Source organism: Podarcis erhardii (genome assembly GCF_964252035.2).
Source record: "Podarcis erhardii genome assembly, chromosome: 14".
NCBI classification, from domain to species: domain Eukaryota; kingdom Metazoa; phylum Chordata; class Lepidosauria; order Squamata; family Lacertidae; genus Podarcis; species Podarcis erhardii.
Window position 1 is genome coordinate 26,205,226 of NC_138503.1, and position 27,556 is coordinate 26,232,781.

Below are 27,556 nucleotides of genomic sequence, written 5' to 3' on the forward strand. Positions count from 1 at the left end.
ATCTGGAAACTCTGCGATAAAACAGGCTTTGCCTCAGAAAAGAAGCCCGAGTTTAAAACCGGAAGCGTATTTAGAAACCCGCCAGTCTCCGATTTCCTCCCCCCCCCCCCTTAAACATAATTGCGCTTCGACCATCTTTCAAGTCGTTGTCTCGGTCCCTCCGTTGGTGCCCTTAGTGCCCGGAAGTGTCGTCATACATGTCTACGGAGCGGTCCCTCTGAGGAGAATGGCCGCCCTGTCATGCGAACCGGAAGCCGGAAGCCGGTGCCCCCGGAAGCTGTATCTGGTCGGCGAGCGAGCGAGCGAGGAGGAAGGAAGGGCCGGCTAGTGGGCGGAACCGGAGTGCGGCTGATCCTGAGGAAGCAGCAGCAGTAGCAGGAGGAGGCGCAGGGAGGGGCTCTCTGGCTGTCGCTTCCTTGTTAGCTGAGAAGCCGGAGGAGGCGCCGCTGCCGCCGTCATTATGGGGGGCTCCCGCGACGACGAGTACGACTATCTCTTCAAAGGTGGGCCTGCATCCCTTGTCCCCCGCCGCGCCTCCCCCCCCCGCTCCCTGGGGGCGTCAGACCACCCCACCCCATCCCCCCGGTTTCCGATCAGGATTCCTTGGATGGTTTCCGGCCCTACTCGAGAGGAGGCCGATAGAAAATTAAGGAGCACCACTGACTAAGGTCCATTAATTCCCAGGGGCCTCCTCTTTGAGTGAAATGCAGTTGGTTGAAGCCGATCCCCTTGCCTTTCCCTCGCCCCAGCCCTTTGGGTGGTATCCCGTGCTAGTCCTCCTCAAGGGTAGACCCATTAATGAACGCGCTTAGCATAGGCCCATTAATTGTAGTGGGCTTACTCCGAGTCGAATGTGGTTGGATACAGTCCACAGCCTTGGCTCCCCTTCCCCCAGTCCTTCTCAGTAAAGTATCTCAGGCCTTGTTGGCACATCAGAAAGCCTACCCACCCTTTGCTAAGCGCTGGACAGGGTTGTTTTTTTAAAAAATCGTTTAATGATTTCCATACTTAATGCTTGTTTCACCAGACTAGTGGACTGGCTTTGTATTGGGACTTTGCGGTGTGAAATGTCTGTTGTGTTTTGTTGGCTGAATTGTGTTTGGGCTTTGAAATCTGGGATGTTTGTAAAGTGGGGTGAAGACAGTCTTGACACTTTGGTTAAAAGCTACCAGATTCTTTTTGTTACACACAGGGTAACTGTTAGGATTTCTACAGTTTATATCCCACTTTTACCCCAAGGAGGTCAGGGCAGCACATGTGATCCTGTTCTCTCTTTTATATGCCCAAGTTTAAAGTGTCAGACATGGCTGAAAAGGACCAGCCTGAAATCTCCACTTGGCCATGAAGCTTGCTGGGTGACCTTGACCCAGTTATGATTTCTCAGTCTAACCTACCACAGAAGGCTGTTGTGAGAATAAAAGGAGAGGATGTGGAGAAGGACCATGTGTGCTACTTTTACCTCCTTGGGTGCGGGAGTGGGATATAAAATAAGAATGTTGATTTAAGAAATCCTAACTGTCACAGTGTAATTAATCTGTGTGATCCTGAATTTGCACTCTTGCTTAAGATTATCCCAAGTGCCTTTCAACACCAGCAATTGCTTAATGAGTCTGACATTCTGTGTTGCCCAGTGAGGGCAGCAACAACATAGAGGGGTGGGTGGGGAAGATTGGACATCTTGCAGGACACAGTGTATTATTGACTCAGCCTTCCTCAACCTTGTGTTCTCCAGAGGTTTGGGCTACAAAACATCAGGTTTAGTCAGCACAGTGGGGTTACTGGGCTGGGCTACAAAGAGAACCCTGAACCAGTTTTCCTCCATCCTTTCTTTCATTCGGAGTGCAACTAAAGAGAAAGTTTGGAAAATGGCATCTTCCCAGAAGTGAAATTAAAATAGATGTCCGTATATATGCTAATTCACTGGCTTGTTCAACATCCAGTAAAAGACATGGGCAGGTATGTGTTGAACATAAAAAGGACCCTGGTTAGATCAAACTATAAGGATCCCTCTAGTTCTTATCCTCCAGTTTGCTCTAGCTGCTGGCCAGAGGTCTCTGGAAAGCCCTCAAGGAATGCTTCAAGTCATACTCAGAGAAGTATAATGCATTGGGACATGGAGGCTCTATTCAGTTGTGATGGCCAACAAGAGGCTAAAAGGGGGGATATCTGCCTCAACACAAAACGAGCACAGCAGCTGACTGGAGCAGAAATATAGGGAAGAACACCAGTCTAAACAGGAGATCTAGTCCCATAACCTCGCTTCAGTAATTGAGCACCTGCTTGGCATGCAGAACCACCCAGGTTCAACCCCTAGCATCTCCAGGTAGGGCTGGGCAAGACTCCCTGCCTGAAACACTGGAGAGCCACTGGCAGTCATTGTATGTAGACAGTACAGAGCTAGGTGCACCAGTGATGGGTTCCGACTTATCTGATAAAGACCAGTGCCATACTAGGCTCTTCTTATTGTGTGTGCCTCTGTTGACTTCTTTCCTCCCCTCTCTCTTTGCATCCACCCACCATACCCACCCACCCACCCAGAACACATCCACCCACCATAAAAAGAGAGCAGTGCAGTTGGAAAACCTTAAAAAAAAGAAGTGGGAAAGGCATAACTTGGGGCTACTATATCAGATTCCCCCAGGAAGTGAAAAGGTGACACAAAGCAAAAAGGGGACTGGTGGCAATATCTGTTGGCTACTATAGAATCTGGCCCTTTTATTGTTGCGAAGCCAAGTAACTTTGAACAAATTGTTTTCTCTGCATTCCTTTTTTATTATATTCCCCGCCCTAACCACCCCCCTATTGTTTTGTAATTATAGTCCTATTCCCTATCCCTTTCTTGAGACTTTTCTCATAGAAATCAATGGCCAGGCCCTTCTGGTGCCTCCCCTGGAGTTCACCTTTGCATGTCTGATCTCCCAAGTTCTGTTAGGAATCTGTCATCCTTCTTGCTGTGTGTCTTCAGCATTTCTGCCCTACTTGGTTGCTGCAGTTGCTTAGGAAAGAACTCTTCAGGGGTGAGGCTGGACTTTTGATCAGCACTTAGCTCTTTGATGGGGGTGGCCTCCAGTCACTGTGGTGATGAATAATGCTAGTTAGTAACTTTGTGGGCTTTATACTTAATACAGTACAGGGAGAGCCGCTTCCCTTTCAGAAAGAATGTCTACTGTCTCGAGAGGAACTTTCCCTTTGATAACTTGGTTTACTCTATGTGTTTCACTGCTTTTGTGTGAAATCTTTGTAAAAGTATCACCCTGACCCACTGCTTTGTGGTCTTGGTGTGGTTTTCCTCTGGAATTTTGCTTTCCCTCCCGCCCCCTTTTTACTTTGAGATAAAGGAAGCGACTGTGGAAGGCATGGCAAAGTGATTTAATGTTGAAACCTCAACTTCCAGCTTGCGGGGGCAGGGGTGGCAAACGGAGAGGGTTAACTGGTGAATGTTGCAAGCGTGGGATTTTTAAAAAACGTATTCTAGATTGAGCTTGTTTGTTTTTTTAATGCAGTGCATTTTCCTGTAGGGATAAACCAGGCAAAATAACAGCCAGCTGTTTCAATGTGGAATGTTTATCTGTCTTTCTGGGGCGGTGGTGCTGGTGGTGTGGGTTGTCTGGTTCTTATCACACAAAAGAATGTAAGCCCTGGCATGCTTTAGCTAGGCTGAGCTTGCAGGGTGATGGTGGTTAATTGCCTAGAATCTGCTGAATGTGAAGAGTTAAGGGACTTATTAACAGGTTTTTCAACAGAGATTAGTTAGCAGCAACAGCAAGATCTAGCCTTGTTGCTGTGTGAAACTCCTGATCAGGGCATAAACAAGACGGGCTGTTCCTTGCTGCTTGCAACTGTACCTTCCTTGAGTGGCAACAGGGAACTTGCATCCCTCCACTGACCTCACTTCCGGTCTTGCTGTTACTATATAACAGTTACCAGCACATTAGAGCATTACTCCTCCTGGATGTGCAGGCATTCTTCCCAGCAGAGTTTCCCCCCCTGATAGTGAGCAGGATGTGTTGGGAAATAACATGCTTGGCTGCACAGATAACAGGGCAGGGAGGGAATGTTGCAGAGGTTATAAATCTGGGTTTTAGAGACAAAGGCTGCATGACAGGGAACACACTTTGAACTGTTTCCTTGTTTTTTGGGCCAGCTTTCCGTACTGTCCGGCCTGTAAATGCTTAGGTGTGCCAGGTTTTCATTGTGAACAGCAGTTTCTCCTGAGACAGCAGCTAAGCATGTCACATGCTTGACCATGTGTACCTTCTCCTGACATCTTCAGACAGCAGGAAAGGCCAGTGAAGCAGCTAATGTGGCAGCCCAGTTTCCTGCCCTCCTTGCTCACTTCTCTACAGACTAGTCCCAATAATAACCCTCTGTAGTCCAGGACCTGTGGCATGTATTGCAAGTATCTGCATTTTTTAGGTTTAAACACTTGCGTGGTAATTGCATAGAAGCATTCAATACTGTATTTTCTAGTGCATTTCACATGCATTATGTTGATATGCAACACCTGCAACAATCTGGTTAATTTCATCCTAACAGCTTCTATAGCCCTCTTCCACATCTGAGTTTCACTCCTATCCTTATGATGTTAGCAGGGCGCAGCCTGTGTTGCAAACATAGTTTAACTTTCTTCCAAGGAACTCTGGGAATTGTAGTTCTGTAAGACGGGTGATGAGAAATCTCTTCTGTAGCACCCAGTAAATTGCTCTCACAGTGTAGTGTAGTGGTTAGAGTGCTGGACTGGAGCCCAGGAGAACAGAATTCAAATCCTCGCTCAGCCATCAAGCTTACAGGGTGACCCTGGACCAGTCATGGTGCCCTTCAGCCTAACCTGCCACATAGGGTTGTTGTCAGGATAAAACTGTGGAGGAGGAGAACCATGTACATTATTCCACCTTGAACTCCTTTGAGGAAAGGTGGAACAACAATGTAAGCAAATAAATAAACAAATGGCACTCCCCCCCCCCCCCGTTATACTATTCTACCAATTTGGTTCTGAACCACGGTTCTGGGTTTGATCTTTAAAGCCCTAATTGGCCCAGGACTTGGTTAGCTGCAGGATGGCCTTTGTTCTGTGGCACCTTAAAGACTAACATTTGCTGTGGTGTAAGCTTTTATGGACTAGAGCTCACTTCTTTGATACATGGAAGTGCTATCCTGAGGTAGATGTGTGTGTGTGTATCCACACCTCTGTGACTCAGGCGTGTGTGTACACACACACACAGAGAGAGAGAGAGAGAGAGAGAGAGAGAGAGATGGTTGGAGGGAGGGGATTGTAAATAGTGAGGTCAGAGGGGGAAAATGAAATAAAGTATGGATCTCTTTTTTAAAAAATAATTTTTATTCATTTTTCAAACATTTTTGTACAATCTACTCATACCTTATCACACAGTCATCAATTTTTAACTTCCCTCAATTTCTCTGCCAATCTTTCGTTAAAGTTTCTATTGTTAACGCATTTCTAAAGTTACTATTACCTTTAGCCATTCCTCTACCTTTCACTTACTTCTTTTTTACAATATTACTTAATTTTTCACAGAGACTCTTCAAAACCAACAAGCGTTGTCTGTACATCACATATGCCTTTCAGATACTCTGTAAATCTCCCCCAGTCCTCAATAAACTTTTGGTCTTTCTGATAACGAATCTTCCCAGTCAGTTTATCCAATTCTGCATATTCAGTCAGTTTCATTCTCCATTCTTCCACTGTTGGAATTTCTTCCTGCTTCCATCTTTGCGCCAGAAGTATTCTTGCTGCTGTTACTGAGTACTGGAAAAGTTTACAGTCTTTTCTATTAATTTCATTACCTACCAATCCTAATAGGAAGGCCTCTGGTTTTTTAACAAATGTATATCTCAACATCTTTTTCAATTCATTATATATCATTTCCAAGAAGCCTTTCACCTTTTTACATTCCCACCACATATGATAGAAAGTTCCTTCTTTTTCTTTATATTTCCAACACTTGTTATATGTTTTATACATTTTAGCCAATTTTACTGGCGTTATGTACCATCTATAGACCATTTTCATTACATTTTCCTTCAATGCGGTACACGCTGTAAATTTTAACCTTTCATTCCATAATTTCATCCAGTCATCATATTGTATGTTATAACCGAAATCTCTGGCCCAATGTCTCATTACCAGTTTTACCTCTTCATCTTTTGTATGCCATTCCAGCAACATTTTATACATTTTAGACAAATTTTTATATACATTGTTCAATACCTCAATTTGAAATTTTGATTCTTTCCCTTCATATCCACACATTTTACAACATTTCATTGATCTGATAGTAATGCAACCAGTCATAAACAAATTCTTTCACCTCTTCATAAGTTTTCATTTTCCATTCCCCCCCTCTCTTACTATCAATTCTCCATAAGTTATCCACCTCCCCCTCATATTTATCTTTTTCACACTCATCACTTCCAATGGTGAAATCCAATGGGGGAGTCTTGGTTCCAACAAATTTTTGTACCTCTCCCACACCTCTATCAATGATCTTCAGAAGATGTGGTTTTCAAAGCCTTTATGAATTTTCCTCTTTTCATACCATAGATATGCATGCCACCCAAATCTGTTGTCAAATCCTTCTAAATCCAACAACTCTCCATTCCTCAATTTAATCCATTCCTTTCGCCAACAGAGGCATGATGCTTCATAATATAATTTCAAATCTGGCAGGGCAAAGCCACCTCTTTCTCTCGCATCTGTTAATAACTTAAACTGAATCCTTGGTTTCTTGCCCTGCCAGATATATCTTGAAATTATTTTTTGCCATTCTTTGAAAATTGATGCCCCTTTAATTATTGGCAGTGATTGGAATAGAAATAACATCCTTGGCAGCACACTCATCTTTATCGTAGATATCCTCCCCCAAAAAGATAATTTCAATCTTCCCCACACCTCCAAATCCCTTTTTATTCCATTCCAAACAGGTAGGTAGTTGTTTTGATACAGATCGATATTCTTGGGGGTTAACCATATTCCTAAGTATTTCACTTTATTCACTACTTCCAACCCTGTCCTTTGTTGCATTTCCTCTATTAATTCTTGATCCATATTTTTAGCAATAATTTTAGTCTTTTTTTTATTTAGATAAAATCCTGCGACTTGTCCAAATTGTTCTATTTCTTCAAGAATTCCTTTAACACTTCCCACTGGCTCTTCCACTGTCATTACCAAATCGTCCGCAAATGCTTTAACTTTATACTCATTTTTTCCTACAGACACCCCTTTTATTTCTTCATTTTTTCTTATTGATTTTAGCAGAACCTCCAGCACCAAGATGAATAGTAATGGTGATAATGGGCATCCTTGTCTTGTACCTTTGGTTATTTTAATATCTTCCGTTGTATAGTTGTTTACTATCAGCTTCGCTTTCTGTTCTGTATATATTGCCTTTATTCCATTAAAGAATTCTGTACCTACATCCATTAGTTCCAGATTTTTTAACATAAAATTCCATGATATATTATCAAAGGCCTTTTCTGCATCCACAAAGATCAACATAGCTTGTTTCTCATTCCTGGCATTCAGATATTCTATTATATTTATTATATTTATTATGTTATCTTTCATCTGTCTGCCAGGAAGGAAACCCGCTTGGTCCTTATGTATAAGATCTTGTAACACTTTTTTCATTCTCTTTGCTAATATACTCGCAAAGATTTTATAATCAGTATTCAACAACGAAATAGGCCTATAATTTTTTACTTGCATTAAATCCGAGTCTTGTTTTGGAATGAATGTAATAAAGGCCTCTTTCCATGTTTCCGGAATTTTTCTTTTCTTTAGTATATTGTTCATAACTTCTTTCAGTGGTACAAGTAGGATGCTTCTCAATTTCTTGTAGTATCTAGCTGTAAATCCATCTGGGCCTGGAGCTTTTCCTTTTTTCAATTCACTTATTGTCTCTTTAATTTCTTCAATTTCAATTGGGGCGTTCAAATTATCTTTTTTTTCCGTCGGGACCTTCTGCACTTCTTTTTCCCTTAGAAATCTTTCTATCTTTCTCATATTATTCTTTTCTTTGTTTTTATACAATTTTCTGTAAAAATCTAGGAATCCTTTTCTAATTTCTTTCGGATTTTCTATTTCCGTACCTTCAATGATGATTTTATTTACTGTACTCTGCTCCTTTCTTTTCTTTAACTACCACGCCAGCCATTTTCCTGATTTATTCACAAATTCGAAATTTCTTTGTCTCATTCTTTTTATATTCCCTTCTACTTCCTTATTTATTATCATTGCAAATTGTATTTGTAGTGTATATTCTGTTTAATCTTTTCGTTATTTGGTTTTTTTATCAGTTTTTGTTCATTTTCCGTTATTTGTCTCAATATTTCCTTCTTATTCTTTTCTCTATTTTTATTTTTCAAAGCGTTCTGTTGAATAAAAAAGCCTCTCATCACAGCTTTGCTGGCGTCCCAAACCATAGTCATTTTTGTTCCCTTATTGCAGTTGTTTACAAAATATTCTGACAGATTCCTTTGAGCATTTTCTACTACTTTCTGATCATCCAGAAGGTATTCATTCATTCTCCATCTAAAGGTTTTTTCTTCAAAACCTTTTAATTCCAGTTTTATTGCACTATGATCCGAAATCACTCTTGGTTGAATTTCAACTTTTGCGATTCTTGGAGTTAATTCATTTGAGACCCACACCTGATCTATTCTTGACATGGCTTGATTCGGTTCTGAATAGAACGTAAATTGTTTCTCCAATGGGTGTCTGAGTCTCCAAATATCAATCAAATTACAGTTCTTTATCATTGAGAAAAAAGTCTTAGGTAGTCTCCCCTCTTTGCTCACCCCTGTTGTTCTCAATCTATCCATTTCCATTGACACCACTCCATTCAGGTCTCCCATTACAGTGGTGCCTCGCAAGACGAAATTAATTCGTTCCGTGAGGCTCTTCATATAGCGGTTTTCTCGTCTTGCGAAGCAAGCCCATTGACAGCATAGCGAATTAGCGCTATTAGCTGTTTAGCGGCTTTTAGCGATCAGCTGTTAAGTGGCTTATCAGCGGATCAGCTGATAAGCGGCTTAGCGGCTTAGGAAAAGGGGGGGAAGGGGAAAAAACCCGCAGGAACTCGCAAGACATTTTCGTCTTGCGAAGCAAGCCCATAGGGAAATTCGTTTTGCGAAGCGCCTCCAAAACGGAAAACCCTTTCGTCTAGTGGGTTTTCCGTCTTGCGAGGCGTTCGTCTTGCGGGGCACCACTGTATTATAATTTTCTGATCCATATAATCAAACAGTCTTTCTTCTAGATTTTTGTAAAATTCTGTCTTATTTCCATTTGGTGCATAGATCCCGGCGATTATTATTTTTTCTCCTTGCCACTTGATTTGAACTGCCATAAGTTTTCCTCCTTCATCTTTGAAAATTTGTTGAGCTTCAATTTTTTTCCTAATATACAAAACTACCCCTCTCTTTTTACTCCTATCCGAAGATACAAATTCATTTCCCAATCTTTTATTAATTAATTTTTTTTAATGTCTTCTTGCCACATGAGTTTCTTGTAGACAGATAATGTCCAAATTTTTCTTTTTTAGATGTTGTTCGACTTTGTTTCATTTTTTTATCATTAATCCCATTAATATTCCAAGTCCATGGTTTTAGCTCCATTTTCGCCATCTTGGATTCTTTATTACTAATTTTATAATCCGTCTCCCTCTTCTTCTTCTTCCTCTTTCTCTTCTTCTTCCTTCTTTCTCTCTTCCTCTAATTCCTCCGGGTCCACTCCTCATGCATCCTCCATTCCTGGTTCCATTTCTTTTGTTTCTTCATCATCACTTCGCAACTCTTTGTTCTTTCTAAAAAAAATTTCTATTTCCTCCAGGCTCGTATGTCTATGTCTTTTACTTTTGTAGATAAAGGAGATTCCTTCCGGATATTCCCATCTGAATTCTATATTGTTTTTTCTTAAAATCTTCACTGTTGGTTTATATGGATCTCTTCGTTTAAGTAGCCTAATCGGGATGTCTTTAAAAATGATTATGTAGTTTCCTTCAATATTCAGTCTGTTCTCTCTATTTTTCTGGAGTATCAGATTTCTCATCTCTCTATCCTTAAAAGTAATCAGGCAGTCCCCCGGAAATTTTCTTGCCTTGGTCGATCTTATCTTCATTCAAAATGCATTTTGCACCGATCTTGCCACCTCATCTACATTCATCTCCATCCATTGTGCAATTTCTTTTATTAATTTCTCTTTAATATTTTCTCCTTGCACCTCTGGAACCATTCTCAATCTTAAATTCACTTCTCTCTGCCTGAGTTCATTCATAGAGATCGCATCCCAAACTTCCTCTTGTGTTTTGTTTATTTCTGACATTCCCACTCTTATTTTTTCTTCTTCCTTCTTCACCTCTCTCATTTCCAATCTTGTCTTTTTCATTCCCTCTTCCAAATTCTGTGTCCTTTTACTCACATCCTTTAGTTGCCCTTTCAACTCATTAACTGTAACATCTATTTTTTTATCCATTTGTCCCATTCTCTTGTCCATTTGCTCTAATTTTGCTTCTATATTCTTTTCACTTTGCTTAATGTTGGAATTGACCTCAGCAAACATTTTCATAATCTCTCCTTTAAGATCCGTTTCTTGTTTTGATCCTCTCCTCTCACCTGGTGTTCCCCCTTCCCCCCCTTTCTTTTGTGTATGAGACATTATAATTACTTTCCAAACACTTAATATACAATAAACAATAATCAATATTCAATATTCAATCTGAAAAAAAATTATTAAATCAGTTTTTCAATTATTAAATTATTAAATTATTAAATAACTTCTTCAAAAAAGAAGCATCAAATAAATAAGAATTTTTCCCTTCCCAGTTCTCATACACTTGAACCTGTATATTAATCAATTTGTATATATCAATTTTTTTGCCAAAATAAATTTTACAATTGTATACTTATAGGGCGAACCACCAATAGATTTTTGAAATTCACACTTTTAAACGGCCAATCCCACACCCAAAGTTGACTTCCTTTCTTCTTTCTTCTTGCCACCACTTAGGCTATATCCATAACAACTTCTTATTGAGGAAATATCCACCAAGTAAAGATATTATATTATCTAAATTGTTATAATCCAATAGGTTATATTGTAATGCAAAAATTGTAGTCCAAAAATTATAATCCAATTGATTGGACAAAGTTATTTACAAATGTTGAAAGAGATTCAAAATATATCCAGAATTGTCCAAGGGACACCAAATATATCCAAGAGTAGAGAATAAAGAAGGAATGTCAAAAGAAATCTGACCTCAAGTAATTGTGGAGATTGCCTAAATCTCCTTATTTTGAAATAATAGTTTTAAATTCAATTGTAAAAGCAGGGAGAGAAGAGAAAGAAAGAAGAAGAATTTTTGTTTGGCAGTCTGAACTAATCCAATAATAAAAAGGGGGGGAAATAAAAACCGGGAGGTGTAATTAATTCCGCTCCAATTATGCTTGAGTCCTAGGCAGTTCTTTCTCAGTTCGGTCCGCGGACACACTCAGAAAAACAAAAACAGCTTAAGTAGATAGCCTTCATTCAAACTCATATCCTTCTCTTTCCCTTTATTTTTAAACGTTCAAATTTCTTTAAATGCGGAGGTACCAAAACATAAAATAAAAATTATACTATCCAAAATTGTCCTTCCAACCCTTTATTCTATTTAATTTGTCGCTGGAAAACTTATTCAGCTTAAAATGGAGACACAAAAGTTCTACTTTGTTGCGCAGTTTTTCCCCGAAATCGAAAGTACCGAGAAGTAACTTACTTTCTTACTTTGCTCAGACCCTTCGTTATATCAAAGACCTTTTAAAGTCTCCAAATAGTTATTCTCTGCTCCCTCTTTTACAGTGGTGCCTTGCAAGACGAAATTAATCCGTTCCGCGAGTCTCTTTGTCTAGCGGTTTTTTCGTCTTGCGAAGCAAGCCCATTGACGGCTTAGCGGATTAGCCCTATTAGCGGCTTAGCAGCTTTTAGCGGCTTATCGGCTTATCGGATCAGCTGATAAGCGGCTTAGCGGCTTAGAAAAAGGGGGGGAAGGGGGGAAAAACCGCAGGAACTCGCAAGACGAAAATAGGGAAATTCGTTTTGCGAAGTGCCTCCAAAATGGAAAACCCTTTCGTCTAGCGGGTTTTCCATCTTGCGAGGCATTCGTCTTGCAGGGCACCACTGTAGTTGTCCCCTTTTACTGTAACTTTTTATATCTTTTGCAACAATTTATTTCACTTTTAACAAGTTTCCCAAGACAGAGAAGTTCAAACTGCTTGCCGCGTCACCAACCTCCCTTACGTGCTCCGCTCGTAGTCTTGCGTTCCTCTCCGATTGCAGACGAAATTGACCTCTTTTTGTCTCCTTCTTTTTCAAAAAGCTTTTCTTTTATATATTCCAATTATAATCCAAATTTGGCTCCGATTGTTTGCTTTTGAGAATCTGTCACTCGCCCTGCAAGCCTGGGGCTGCGTTCTCGAGGGTGAGACAATGGCTTCCCGGTGCCTGCTTTCTCTGCCCGCCGCACTCTTCACTCCTATTACAGAGTTACCTGGCGGCCGGGCGATCTGCGAATGGCTCCGCTGGGATCCTGACCCTCTGGTTTCCCTCCAGAGGGGTTCTGGGGGGCTATCGCGCCCTGTAGCACCCCCGTTTACCCTCGAGAACCTGGACTTTCTCTTGCCGAGAAAAGTCCCGCTTGCGACGGGTCCGTGGCTCGACCGGAAGTCCGAAAGTATGGATCTCAGTTTGATCTCAGTATCTCTCTGTGTGTGACTTGTGGTCATTAAAGTCCAAGAGTTCTCTTCTGTGTTCCGGAGAGGATGCTCTTCCGCTCTCTAATGGGGCCTTAGGAAAGGCCTTAGTACAGACCCTACTCTGGCAATAGGCACATGAACAAACCGTTTGAGAATAGCTTTGCTGTTGCAGGGTCTCATTTCCCCATCTTGTTTTAATCCCTTTCAGCAAGAACAGAAGCCAAGCCCCAAGAGTTTATAAGTTACAATAACTACAGATGCGGGTCTACACTGGCAGCTGAGCCTGGCAATCTTCCCCACCATTCATCAGTTCATTTATGGCAGGTGCAAATAACCTTTGACCCTCCAGATGTTGCTGAACTGTAGCTTCCTCCATGACCATTGGCAATGATCTCTAGGGCTTAAAGAAGCTTTAGTTCAGCACATCTGGAGGGACAAAGGTTTCCCATTGAGCATTTTAAAATCTGATTGGCTACAGCTCCTCCGTTATGTCCCTGCTTTCATACTGATTCAGGGTTGCTCCAGTTTCCTCCTTTTCCCTTGTGGGTCTTTGTACAGCCCTGGCCTATTCAGAATGGCTGACATCAGCCATCCTGATGTTTTGTGTTAGAACTCCCAGCAGCTCCAGCCAGCATGGCTTTGCCGATCGGAGAGTTGTGTCCTGCAGATGTTTTGGAGTTGGAGAAAGTTTGTGTAGAAGAGGCGAGGTGCTGCACACATTGGGGCTGATGTAGCTGCTTGTATTTGCAGAGCTTTGAGCCACCTGACTGTGCTGAGGTGAGGTAATTCAGTTTGTCTCTTCCCTGCTTGTCCTTGGGTGTTGCTGAGGCCAGCTGATTACCAGTGTACCCTGGACTCTTTGCTTTCCCCAGCTTTATTGTTAACAAATAAAAACCACAAGGACTGGGCAATCTGGTTAGTCTGGCTTTCAGGGCTTCCGCAAGTCCTGTGAGTTGTGCACCTAGAAATGCTGTAAACCTTCTCATATGCTTTTTACACTCTCCTTTGGGGAAGCTCGTTTCCTTTCCTTTTATGAACAGGAGCTTTCACATGTGGCTTGTCTCATCAGTGTCCTTGGATAAGTTCTAGCCATATCATTGGTTTAGGTTTTTTATTTTTACTTGCTGGCATCTTTGCATTCCAAAGCCTTCTGTAGAGTCCTCCCTCTCTTTACCAGTGAGATGATGCCCAACCAAATCTCTACCTGCCCTTGCTGTCCCTTGGCTGCTGCAAAGGGCCTAATTTCGCATCCCCGGAAGCAAACAGCACCCTGGAAATTCCTGTCACCTGCTCGAGGAAGTTAAATCATGCATTAAACTTAACAGTGAAACTCAAGTTGGAAGCAAGGGCCATGATACCAAAGAAAAGACATAAAATGTTTTCTTAAAATACTCAGACAGCTCTTCGCTAACAATTTTTTTTAAAAAAATGAATTTCATAATATTAACAATCACAGAAAAGGAGAAAAATGTGTCTCAGACAGCTCTTCTGAATTTGCACCCACTTAACATTTCCCAGGTTGGCCTGCAGAATTGTGATGTTATGGCATAGGTTTGGGTTAAGAGCCACCCAACTTTCACTAACATCCTCCCTCCCTCAGCGTCTACTTTGTAGGAGCAATAAAGGGTTGAAAACTGCCTTCCCAAGGTGAATGCCACCCACCAGCTTGTTAAGGGTGGTATAGTGGTTAGGGTGCTTCGTGCTTGCCTAGGAGCAGGGAGCTTGCGGTTCAAATCTCCACTCAGCCATGAAATACACTTGTTGACCTTGGCAGGGCAGGGGACACATAAACATTGAACCAGTGTCTATGTATGGTGGGTTGGTCAGTATTTTAACCCCCATCTCCATGCACAACCTTTCACGGTCCCAGGCACAGGAAGCAGAAATGGGAGGTTTGCAGGTCCCGCTTGAGTAGACAAGTATAGTTGGCGAGTTGCTGAGATGTGGCTTCAGTGGCCATGAGAAAAACTTTAGGGATTTTTCTCTGCAAAAAAAGGAAGCATCTAAATGCCAGGTTCTCTTTTGGACTTCACAGTTTCTCTTTTGCCTGACTTTGGTTGGATAACAACACCTTGTGATAGGATTTAATTTCCGGTGTGTGTGTCAGAGAGTGCTAGCTCTGATGGGCTTACTCTGAATTAACAGAGAAACCCCTGAAGCTGAATCTTCCCAAAATGGTGCCTTCCAGATATTTTAGACTACAACTTCTATCAGCCCCAGCCAGTTGTAGTTCAAACAAAATATCAGGAGGGCACCAGGTTGGGGAAGGTTTGATGCCTTTTAGTCTGGCATCAAACTCCTGATGGGCATGAATAGTTAAAAAGCCTCTTCCTCTTGTTTTTTTGTAGTTTGGCTCCTGCTTTGCTGAATCAGCTGAAAGGGGAGAGCCGACAAAAAGGGCTGGTTGTTTTTGTCCGCACAGTGAGATTTGTGCAGTAATTAATTAAGATGAAATCCCAGATGTGATTGTTTTATCGTAATTTCAGAGTGGAGGAAAGGATTGAGAAGCAAATATGCCAGTCTTGGAAGGATGAAGCCATTTATCTGCAGGATAAATACCCGGGTCATGTTAGTTTTCTGGATCAAGCTGACCACCCCACCCCCCTTCTTAAATGATGCAGATGGAGAGTCTTTGGTTTGACCTATAAAAGAATGAGACTCTGCTTTGGATCCTTTTCTGGCATGCATAGACCAAAATGAGCATTCAGATGGTAACCATGTAAACATAGGTGTATATTTTCAGATAAAATGGGATGCGAGAGGGAGCCAGAAAAAATTGAAGATTTACATCCTAGCTTGCAATTGTATGGTTCTCAAGGTCGCTGTTTAACAGCTTGTGGTAATATAAAAGCTGGCTGGCATGTACACACAAACACACACACAGTCCAGAGTCCCCTTTTTCTTTGGCCAGAAAAAGGCAAAGGCCAGAGTGTAGGAAGATGGGAAGCTGCCTTTTTCCAAGTCCATCTAGCTCAGTATTGTCCACACTGACTGTCAGTAGCTTTCCAGAATTTCAGGCAAGGCATCTCTCCCAGCCCTGGACCTGGAGATGCTGCTGGGGATCGAACCTGTGACCTTCTGCAAGCAGAGCAGGTGTCACTGAACTATGGCCCTTATCTTCAGCTTTGCAGTCCCAGCTGCAGAGCACCTGGAGCAGAGTAGCCTTTCTGGCAGGGAGAAAAGAAGCGAGCTCTCTGCAGTTGCCGCCTGGGTGGAGCCAGATCTAACAGTTAATTTTACTGAGTAACAAGAACTTTAGTATTGCAATGTTAACAGCAGCTAAAATGTCTTATTTCTGAAAGAAGGCTAACATTCTAGCTTTATGCAGTTGGGGATATTGTGGCTGTCAATATCAACTACATATATATAGACCTGAGAAGGCAGCATGGTGGATGAGCAAAAGGCAATAGAGGTGAAAGGGGGCTTCAAAGGCCATCCAGTCTAACCTTCAGCTGATGCAGGAGATGTAGAGATGAGCAATGTTTGATTAATTAGGAACGATACATTTCAGGATCACATTTAGCCTCTGCTTTCTTTGTCCATTTAGTTCAAGCGTCAGTATTTTGATTGTGTGTGTGCGCGTGTGTGTATGAGTATGAGTATGAGTATGAGTATGTGGAGCTTAAAAATGTAATTTTCCTCTGGTAACAACCCCCCCCCTTCGCCTGGTTCCCTTAAATGTTTACCTGGGCAGTTTCTCCACACAGAGGGCCAGGTGAATCAGCAAATGAGGTTCAGAGTGTCAGAGCAGAGAGTGTGTTGGGTTCCTCTCTGAATCTCCTCCCTTTCTTCCCTCCCCAGTTGTTCTCATTGGAGACTCCGGAGTCGGCAAGAGCAACCTCCTCTCCCGCTTCACCCGCAACGAGTTCAACCTGGAAAGCAAAAGCACCATTGGCGTGGAGTTTGCCACACGGAGCATCCAAGTGGATGGCAAGACAATAAAGGCTCAGATTTGGGACACGGCAGGGCAGGAGCGATACAGGGCGATCACGTCGGCGTAAGTGGACCAGCGCCAGAGCCTTCCCGGGGGGAGTTTATGGGAACAGGACGCAGGAGCACTGCAAGTGTGTGTGTGTCTTCTATGTGATGGTCCTTGCAGACATCGTGTTTGCATAAAAAAAAGACTGCTTTTCAGATTGAACAGCATTCAATAATCCCATCGCATTCTTTAAGTTGCTAGTCTTCAATGTTCATAGAATTGTAGCGTTGGAAGGACTCAAATGGCCAGCTAGTCCAATTCCCTGCGATATAGGAATCATGTGACCCACCAGCTGAAAATCAATAGCCTTCTAGCCTGGCAGGCCAGATTGATATCTGCCTCCACTTGCCAGGCAGAGCCTCCATCCACCTGTCAAATCACCTGACTTTACGATGACATCAGGTGACCTTTTCTGTCTGCTGTTTTGCGCTGCACTTTGAGCAATGCTTATGAGGATCAGCCCCTCTGAAAGGGCTGCCCAAAACCGCCCTATGAGAGGGTCCTTTTAGCCAAGTTCCTCCCTCATCTGCCCTGTACATGGCTTCATGTATGATGGAGGCAGGTGAGCATGGCTTGGCCAAAATGGGGAGAGACTTGGCAGGCCTGATTAGGCCCGAGTAGGCCCATGGGCTGGAGGTTCTCCATCCCTGCTGTAGGATAACTGAGTCCAAAATTGAGTCCAAACTGAGGATAACTGAGTCCAAAACTGGCTCCAAATTCAGGCCAGCTAGGGATGTGTTTTTTCCAGCAGCTGCTGTTGGAAGAGCTTTAACCACTTTTTTAATTTTAGGTCAACTGTAGTGATGATGCATATAATCACATTTACTTCTCTCTCTCTAAATGACTGTAACAGGGCAACTTATAAAACCAAGTCACGACAGGATGAAAAACTGGAAATAAGTTGGGGTTATCGGAAAGTCAAATTATGCATTGGGCAAGAGGCTGTGCCAGCCCCTCCCACCCTCGTGTCCTCCAGATGTTTTGGACACCAACTCCTGTCCTAGTCAATTTCACCATAGTCAGTTTATTTATCTGCTGCATTTTCCACAGATACGCTTGTTCTCAGAGGAGTTCATGTAAGAAGCAGTGTAAATTCAGCACAAGCAACTTTCCACTTGGGCGAAGGCAGCGCGTACTCTGCCCCTGACTAAGGCTGGCGATGTATCACCAGCCAAACACTGTGCTTTGGCGATGTACTGCGATGTTGATAACTTCTTCTTCTTATTATTATTTATACCCCGCCCATCTGGCTGGGTTTCCCAGCGATACATCAGCGTTTTAAGGGCAGCTAATCCTCACCAGTTGGAAAAATTAAAATATCCAACACCTTTACATCATAAAGCAGTCCCGGCCAGCCTGACATCTGGTCACGGATGATGTGAGTAGGTAACCCAGAGCATCTGGAAGCCCCCAGGTTAAGGGAGGGCTGGGGTGGTCCTGGGACAGTTGTGACATGCATGCAGCCTGTACGAAGTGGAGCCAATTTTTAAAATGTATGTATTGCTTTATATCCCATCTTTCCTCCAAGGAGCTCAAGGTGGCCTGCATAGTTCTCGCTATCTCAGTTTTATCCTCACATCAACCCTGCGAGGTCCTGAGAGTGAGTGACTGGTCCAGGTCACCCAGTGAGCTTCCTGGCTGAGTAAGGGTTTGAACCCTGGTTTCCCAGGTCCTAGGACCCAGCCCTCTTAACCACTGCAGCACACTGGCTCTCTGGAGAGTGTCGTGATGCCCCACTGGGCAGCCTGGCGAGGTCCAAGTTTTCCTTCCCCTGCCCCCTTTCTGTGCTTGCTGTGGGCTCACGTGGGTTGTGTGCTTCTGCCTGCAGCTATTACCGAGGCGCCGTGGGGGCCTTGCTGGTTTATGACATCGCCAAGCACCTCACCTATGAAAACGTGGAGCGGTGGCTGAAGGAGCTGCGAGACCACGCCGACAGCAACATCGTCATCATGCTGGTGGGCAACAAGAGTGACTTGCGCCACCTGAGGGCTGTTCCGACGGATGAGGCCCGAGCCTTTGCAGGTTAGTTGCAGCATGTTGCCGCTGGAATACTTCTTTGTTTTGTTTTGTTCCGTTTCTGCTTTTCTTGCTAAACCTCTTAGAGCAGCTGCCGAAAATTCAAAGCTAACAATAAATGGAAAGCAATACTAAAACAACAGCAGCAGAGCCAGTTTGAAACTTTGCAAAACTTCCCAAGTTTTTTGAAATGTGGAAACGGAACTTGTCACCTGGAGCCCAAGAGGCTCCAGCCTCTGCACCAGACTAGCCTCCTTGGGGAGGGCATTCTAGAGTCGGGTGCCACAACTGAAAAGGCCCTGTCCTGCATCATGGTCACTTCTCTGCTGGAACAGGTGACTCAGAGGCATTTCTCTATAACTGTGTGTGGTGGGAAGCGGTTATTGACGTTCCAGAGATTTTGTCGCTTCTTCCATCTGCCACTTGCTAATTGTTGGGTCATCAGCTCCTAGGCATCAGTGTGGGAAGAGGAAAGTGATGCAGTCTCCTTGGTATGTTAAAAGTCTGGATGGTTCTTGCTTTCATTTATTTCCTGCTCTCCCCCCCCCCCCCCCCCGCCATCATTGAATCCAGGGTTATCTGGCCAGGCTGAGACCTGCAAGGAGGTGTTCTTATGCACCTTTCAACCATACCCTACAACTTCTTTCCATGTGTATCTTTTACAGGATAATCTCCATCTTGGCAGGATAATGTTTGTCTAAAATTTATTTATTGCATTATTATCCCACCTTTTCTCCAAGAAGCTCAAAATGGCACACATAGTTTTCCTCCTCCTCCTTAATTAATGCCCACAGCAATCCTGTGAGGTAGATTAGACTGAGAGCGGGTGACTGGTCCAAGGTCATCCAGTCAGATTTCAACTCTGGTCTCCCAGGTCATGTCAGTACTTGCTGCTCTTAAGTCAAACTATCTGAAGTACCTTTCCTCCTCAGCCTGTCTTGTGCAAAGCTTAGTCATGAAGATTTGCTTTTCATACAAGAGGCCCAAGGTCCAGTCCATAGACAAAGAGTAGCAGAACTGGCAGGGAGCTTAGAGCTTGATGATGATGATGATGATGATGATAATAATAATAATAATAATTTGTTTATATCCCACCCATCTGGCTGGGTTTCCCCAGCCACTCTGGCTTACAACAAAACAAAACATCAAATATTAAAAAAATATATCCCATACAAGGAACAAACAAACCAATAAATCAATAAAAACCAATGACAACAATAATAACAACAACAACAACAATAGTAAACAGTTTACAGTTATACCCAAATTAAAGTAACCACCAACCCCAACTAAACATTTAACCAACAAAAATGAAACAGAGGAACCAGAATTGGAACCATTTAAAACATTTTAACCTGTTTCCCCAACCCAAGTGTTGTTCCAGCAATGTCCCAGTGGCCTCCCAGGAGCCTTTTAGCTGTTCAGGGTGAGTCTGGCCCCTGCCTCCTAGGCCAAAGCCTTGCAGCAGGGAGCAGGTATTCCTTCCAGCACTCATGGCAGCAACAATCAGGTACCCATTGCCCTTGGGTATTGGGCAGCTTCCTATCTTCTTCCACGTTTCTGCTTCTAGATGTCCTCTAGTTAGAAGCAGGAGGCAATAGCTTTGGAGTTTTGCATGACCGCTTTGCACCCCATCCCACTCCCTGTCTCCTGGGTATTGGATTTGGGCTGCCCGGCAATGGTGACTGGTACCAGCCGAGTTTGTGAGTTCCTGACATCTGTTTTCCTTTGATAGATGTCATCTGTGAATTTTTATGTTTGTGTGTAACTTGTAGGAATGTGAGGCAGGGGCAGCGAGCAGTCTAAGCAGCATCTTGGCCTCTTCTTTAATTAAATGAGAGTGCCCCCTCTTCTCTCCCTTCACCCTCACTCCCCCAAGGCTAGGAGCAATTAACAATGTGGAGGCATCTGCTGTGACCTCAAGACATTGACTTGTTCATAAATCTGGTTGGTTTTCAGGATAAGTTCATTCCACTCTGGAATGTGGCTTTGAGTCCTCTGCACTAATCATGATTAAAAATGCTTGAATTATGACACATGCAGTTCAGAGAGGAATTTTTCAGGAGGAGGGGAAAGTTGGCAGCTGGTTTTCATGCCCTCAGTCCCAGAGAACCGGCTCCCCTCCTCTTCCCTGGGAGTCATTAAATATCTTGCAGCTAAGGTGCAATTTTCTGATGGTTGCAAGACTTCCTCCTCTTTGGTCATGTGACACTTTGCTAATCACTTAAGGAAGCGAGAGAGGATCTACAGAGAAACCTTGAACCTGAGCCAGCTTTATTCTTTCTTCTCTCTCAGGAGTATTTGAAAGCCATGTGATGGAAGAAGCTTTTTAAAATACGCACACAATTCATGGGGTTCAGTACTGTTTTATACAGCACCCTCATCTAAGTTCTTCGTAAACCCACTTAACAGAGGCTGACCCTGACCTCTAGCATATGACAAAAAAAATCTGTGCTGTGTGAGAGGGAGACAGCCAAACATTTCATGCTGCTGTTCCCAAGGAGTTAAGATTATTGTGACAGGATGGGAAAAGACTTAACAGTCGAAACAGGTTCACAACCTGTCTTCCATTGTGCAGTACTTAGTATCCTATTTGTGTATTTCGTTTCATATATGTTTCTTGAGTACAATAGAGTTGTCATGGTCTTGTTGGGGACAGAGGAATGATGGGAGGAACCAGCTCGGGAACCACCAAAGGAAATGGTTCAGAACCCGGGCAGTGGTGCTGGGACAGGGAGAAGACTCGGAAGAGGAGGTGTTGGAAGCTGAAGGGGTAACAGGGCTTAGTGAGTTGGGAGAGCCTGTGGCAGAGAGAAGTGCAGAATCAGGAGCAAGCTGAAGCAGGCGAGTGGGAGGAGGGAGGTCAAGAGGCAGCGATGAGTCAGGCTACTGAAGAAGCCAGGGGATCTCCCCCTCCTGCTGCAACAGGCTCTCCACCCCCCTGACTCCAGAACTAGGAGAGGTATGAAACAGGATGAGCAAAACAAGCTGCACTCTGATTGCTTGCAAGAAGCCCTGGAGAGGCAGAGACATAAGCTGCTGTGGGGAGGCAAGGAGTTTTAGTCTCAGCAACTGATGTTGTGACCCACAGGGCTTGAGCTGCTATGCTCATTAGGTCTGACACTCATCCAAGTCTGGGAAGATCATGTTTCGCTAATAAAGAGGACCAGTTTGCACTGTGACAAAAGTATATTTTCGTAATTTGAGGTTTTTGAGTTTGTACGAAGTTTTAAAAATGGCAGTTGGCAGGGCAGAAAACATGGGGAAAAGCAAGGCTTGGGAGCATTTTGGAGGAAGAGGGAGACATAGCATTAGGGAGGCCACACGCAGCACAGCCAAAGGCACAAAAACGGGTGTGAAGTTGGGCTCCTGGTCTCTGTGGCTGCGATGGGAAGCTGTGAAGCTCTTGAGCTTGAAGCAAGGCAGCCTTTTATTCAGGCCTCTTCACTGGAGTGGCAGATCTAATCAACTTCCTGCTCTTTCTCACAGAAAAGAACGGCCTTTCCTTTATTGAGACTTCGGCTTTGGACTCGACGAATGTGGAAGCTGCTTTCCAGACCATTCTGACAGGTGACTTGGCACTGATGTGGGAGAGCTGTGTGGGCCACGAGAATGAAATACGGAGCCTCTAAGCTGGGAATTGGGAGTCTTCAATGCTGGAGGCAAACACAGAGGCAGTACCTTATGGCTGTTTTTTACTCTAGGGAACAGAGGAGGATTTTGGGATCTTCTTCCATGCTTTCATTGATCCTCCCTGTTGGGGCACATAATGTGTGTAGATTAGAGAGGCTCTTACAGGAAAGTCCTACCCCAGGACTGAGTCTTTTCTTTGCAAGATTGGCTATGCGCCTACTTGGTGGGAAAGATTGCTGTGGCAACATTTTTGATAATCTTGCATTTTGAAGCAAATTCGTCACTTCTTCCCTAGATCTTACTTTGTTCTGAGCACTCCCCTTCCCTGGCCTGTCACCAGAATTTGCGTTCTCTCCCTTGATAGGCATGTCTGGAAGTGTGCAGGCTGGTATTGCCCAATCTGCTGCCCTTCAGATGTTTAGGGTTCCAGCTCCCATCAACCCTGTGGCCCAATGACCAAGTAGAATGGGACTTGTCATCTCAACAACACCCGGAGGGCACCAGCTTGGGGAAGGCTGGGGTGGGCAACTCCTGCCAAAATAGTGGAAGCCATAACTGATTTCCAGCAGTTAAGGAGCGGTACTTCTTTGGAACAGAGGAAGCTGCCTTATACGGAGTCTGACCCTTGGTCCAACTAGCTCAGTGTTGTTGTCTGCACTGACTGGCAGAGGCTCTCTCGGGTTTTAGGCTCTCTCGGGTTCCCAGCCCTATCTTGAGGTGCCAGGGATTGAACCTGGGACCTTCTGCATGCAAAGCAGGTGCTCTACCACTGTTAATAGCTCCTTGCCTGTCCCATATCTAGAAAAGCAGGATAAATAATGCAGCGTAAGCAAGCACCTGAAAAGAAACATAATTGAAACTAGTTGCAGAATCCAGTTCTTTTACAGCATCTGGGGTTTCCTGGGCACAGAATTTTCTTTAAGCACACAGAGTACATAGCAGCCCTGCTGATAGACAGCTATTGATGTCTTCTTGGGCCCCTGGCAGTCAACCCTTAACTGGCCACCTTTCGTGTCCTGTCGCTGAGAGGCGGAGGAACAAGGGAGGCTGCTCATCTCTGTTAGCAACAACATTTTCCTGGCCCCTTCGGTGCTGAGATCACTGTGGGGCCACTTGTTCTCTGTGTGGAACAGCACATCCTCTGCTTCCTGCCATCACTGTATATTTGCTCAGTTCCTCTGTGTGGAAATGAGTAGACATAGGAAGTTGCCTGATATTAGACCCTTGGCCTTTCGAGCCAAGTGGTGTCTACATTAATTGCAGTGAAAGTTAACAGCGACTGTTATCCCAAGATCTCTTTTCAATTAGATCAGCCAGGGATTGAAGCTGGAACCTTCCTTCTGCATACAAACTTCTGCCACTGAGCTATGATTCCTCTTCATTTTGCCTAAGGCACTGAATAGCAGTACCAAGTGGGTCTTTCCTGTACAAACTATTCAGCTACCAGCAAAGTATCTTCAGTGGAATGTTAGAAAGCAACCTTTTAGCGGATCAAATCCAATTATGTGTCCACTTTAATTGAAAGAAGCTGTGGACAAGTACAGCTTATTAGAAATGAGCATTTATTATGGTGTTTACAAGTTTACGGTGGGAAGAGACTCCATTGACCAAATTATTTAAATGTGTTTCTAAAACTAGCTATCCAGCCATGTCCTCACACCTGGGTATATCCAGAAAACTACAAAACCTAATAATGAGGCAGGGAAGTGTTTCTCTGTCCTCTTATCCTACCCATCGCAGCTAGTGCCAGATTGTACAGAAGCTGCAGTGTACAATTTGTTCCCCATGTCCTCAATGCAGGCATGTTTTGGCAGATAGGCCAGGGAATAAATGACTCTGTTTAATGTATTTTATCCCCAGAGGCTCCCAGAGCAGTTTACAGATCAACAACAATAATAAAAGCAGTCTTCAGCCTCAGGCTAACAATCTTAAAAGACGCAACACAAAATGAAAGAGGTGGGGAGGGAAGAGGAAAACGAGCAGACTTGGGCACCCATCCTTTAGGTTACAAAGTTCTCATAATGACCAGCTGGGATGGAAGCAGTTGAAGGAGAGGAGGAGTTGAAGGCAGCTGGTTTCCTCTGTGAGTCCAGTGGAGTGGCCCTGCTTTCTCATCTATTTCTCTGTTCTGCAGCCTCATAGAACGGCTGCTGATAGGTGGCAACTGGGTACCAGTGGCAGCTCGTATCTCAGCAGAGCCGATGGAGCTGTCCTGCTTTTCTCTTCTCCTTCTGCTGTCAGTTGGTGGCATGGCAACTGCCAAGTGACCGTTCAGGGAAAGGAGGATCCCTGTTGAGCTGGGGGTCTCGACACAGCCAACAGAGTGGTCCTGTTTCTTCTCACTCCCTGTGGGGCAGCTGAATAGGAGTGCCGTCCCAGGTGAAAGTTGCGGGAGCCAAGCTCAGTGGAGGCAGTCTTATCTGCAGCGGATGTGCAGGGTGTGAAACCTGCAGCCCCATATCTGTTGCTGGACTCCAGTGCCCATCATCCCCTGACCATTGGCCAAGTTGACTGCAGGGGCTGATGGAAATCCGGTCATATCTGGAGGGCTGCAAGCTTCCCATCACTGTTATAGTACTTGGTTTTACCAACCCTTTTTGTTTTTTGCTTTTAAAGCACACCTTAAAATACATTCCAAATTCTACAAAAGAGAGAACTCATTACTGCACGAGTTGAATTGGTGACAACTTGCATACGTTATGCCCAAATTCTGCAAGTGGGAATGTTGGATTGCTTGCCCACAAAAATGGTCAGAGTTGGGAGTGAGGGGAGGTGGCAGCATGTTGCAATCCAGGACTGCCCAGCTTGCCATGGGAGGGATGGAGGGGCTTCAGCCATAGGGCAGGTGCTGCCTCCGTTAGTGACACCTTTCCTCCTCTTTCAGAAATCTATCGCATCGTGTCTCAGAAGCAAATGTCTGACAGACGCGAGAACGACATGTCACCAAGCAACAATGTGGTCCCTATCCACGTCCCCCCGACCACGGAAAATAAACCAAAGATGCAGTGTTGTCAAAATATATAGCAGGTCCCATTCCTCGAAAGCTGTGTATATTTCCCCAGGTCTAAGATGGAAATAGATTCTGAGTTCACATTGTCCTCTTTTTAGTTCTCTCTCTCTCTCTCTCTCTCTCCCTCCCTCTCCCTCTCCATGAAACCTTATTTTTATTCTCTTTGGATTTCTCCATGTCTTAACTCTTCCCCTTCCCCTTTATTTCAGTATTACAAATCATCAGTTTGTTTGCATGTGGCTGCAGCATTATCAGAATGCTAGTCCCGGCAGGGCAGTTTTTAAAAAATCATGACTGATCTCTTTTCCAAACAGGTTGGCTCATTCAGCAAAGAACTAGATTGCTGCAGCTTAAGTCTTTGCAATTCTGATACTCATGAGAGTCTGACGGAACCTTTTAAACCTCCTTTCAGCCTCAATATTAGATGTTGCATCTCATCGAATGAGCACCTTGTGTGGCTTATCCTGTGGCTCCCAGCAGTATCCCACAGTTAACAGTACGCAGGAACTACACTAATTTATTGCTAAGAGGAGGGATCCTGGCCCAGGAGGCTGAGTTTTCTCAGTTCCTTATAGTTATATCGGTGGGTGCACCCATTCTGAGCAACCTGGTGCCCTCCAGATGTTTTGGGGCTACATCTCCCATGAGCCCCAGCCAAAACTAATGCTGATGGGGGTTGTAGTTCAAAACATCCGGATCACCAGGTTAGGGGAGGCTGATATAATGAATTAGAGTTGTACGTACGTAGCATTCCCAGAAGAAACTGCTCACTGCTCCTTCCTACTGTGTCCCCAAATAGCCAGTAGTGCCACTTCATGAAGATGGCTAGTTGGAGCGAGGTAAATGTTTATCCAGTCACAGCATTCAAATAATCATCTTTGTGCAAGCAAGTGGGGGATTAGTCGCTTTGCATGTTGGGGAGGGTGGGTGTAGTTTTATACTGAGCCAATGCAGTACCATTTGTCTTAAGGCCCAAAGAGTTGGTGATGGGTGCCTTCTGTAGAAGAAGCAGTAAGTCGTAGCTCAGTAGCCCATCTGCTTTTCTTGCAAGTGCCTATGGCTTGCAGTACTTCGTTTCATGCACCCCTGGGCCGCTGGTCCATTTTGCACCTTGGTCTGTGCAGCAATGCTTGCTGTCATTCTCAAAAAGGCATGGAGAATATTTGCAGGATGGGGACATCATTGCACCTCCTCCTCTTTTAAGTCCCGAGTCCTTGTGAAAGCGGGGTTTGATTCCAGCAACCACTCAAGGCACAGGATGGGATTAAATCTAGTCTGCAGTTTTGGCAGGAGACCTCTGTTGCACGTCCCTGTTACTGGCCAGGGAGTGTGCTTGGCCTCCTCCTTGCCCTTCCTCATTTATTTAGAGAAGCTCAGGCCATGCGCATGAGCCCTGCTGAAGAGATCCAGAAATACATGCCAGAAGATTTGTTCTTAGATTCTTGCAGTTTTCAAGCCAACTGTGGATGTCCCTACTTCTAAAGCACTGTTCTACTTCTAAAGCACTGTTCAAACAAGCAGTGTTTTTTATATCTACACATACAAGCACGCATGGAATACTGTGGTATTTGGGAAGCCCATTTGCAACCAGAAGAGGAAATGGCTCCAGGAAATAGTTAGGGGGGGAGTGGACAGGAAGGAAAGAGGCTTATCACAAAGATGCCATAGACCCATATGGTGTCCTTTCCTTCCTGCTGCTCCCACCCCCCACGAGGGCACGTACAGAGTGCTGAATCTCTCAGCCAGCCTGTCGGTCTTGCGGTGCTCATGACGTGTGAGGAGCACAGAAGGCATTGCTGTAGTCCCTTCATGTTTGTGTCTTTCTCTTCTGTAGTTGTTGATCTTTTGTTCCACAAACTCCCCCCCCCCCGATCTTTTTGTAAATTTGCTTTGTACTGTATGCACATTCTGTACCTCAAATATTTTTTTATGATTCATTTGAAATTATTCATTATTGGAATTCTAATAAAAGAATCACAGGGGGACTGTTCAGCTGTTGTTGAGTGGACTTCTTTGGAATTATGCTGCTGTGGGCATTCTGGTATTTAAAACATGGCACTTAAGTATATGAAGATGATTAACCTGAACGTTATATGCAGTGCAGATATTGCTCGGAATAAATTATGCAAATCAATTTGAGATGCAAATCTGAATCTGTTTGCTATTTCAGT

The 27,556-nt window shown here is 44.0% G+C and overlaps 1 protein-coding gene across 1 annotated transcript; it reads left to right on the plus strand.

Annotated features, from left to right (window-relative positions):
* Nucleotides 1–293: 293 nt before the first annotated feature.
* Nucleotides 294–27,375, plus strand: RAB11A (RAB11A, member RAS oncogene family). The gene is made up of 5 exons (XM_081839341.1): nucleotides 294–503; nucleotides 16,549–16,744; nucleotides 18,555–18,748; nucleotides 22,232–22,312; nucleotides 25,260–27,375. The coding sequence occupies exons 1-5, from the start codon at nucleotides 461–463 to the stop codon at nucleotides 25,397–25,399; spliced, it is 654 nt and encodes a 217-aa protein (XP_081695467.1). The 5' UTR covers nucleotides 294–460; the 3' UTR covers nucleotides 25,400–27,375.
* Nucleotides 27,376–27,556: the final 181 nt, after the last annotated feature.

Bases quoted from the DNA above. Each gene is read 5' to 3' on its own strand.
- RAB11A (XM_081839341.1), top strand. From the start codon at position 461: ATGGGGGGCTCCCGCGACGACGAGTACGACTATCTCTTCAAAG. The intron at 18,749-22,231 runs GTTAGTTGCAGC...TCTTTCTCACAG, and splicing joins TGAGGCCCGAGCCTTTGCAG to AAAAGAACGGCCTTTCCTTT. The intron at 22,313-25,259 runs GTGACTTGGCAC...CTCCTCTTTCAG, and splicing joins TTTCCAGACCATTCTGACAG to AAATCTATCGCATCGTGTCT.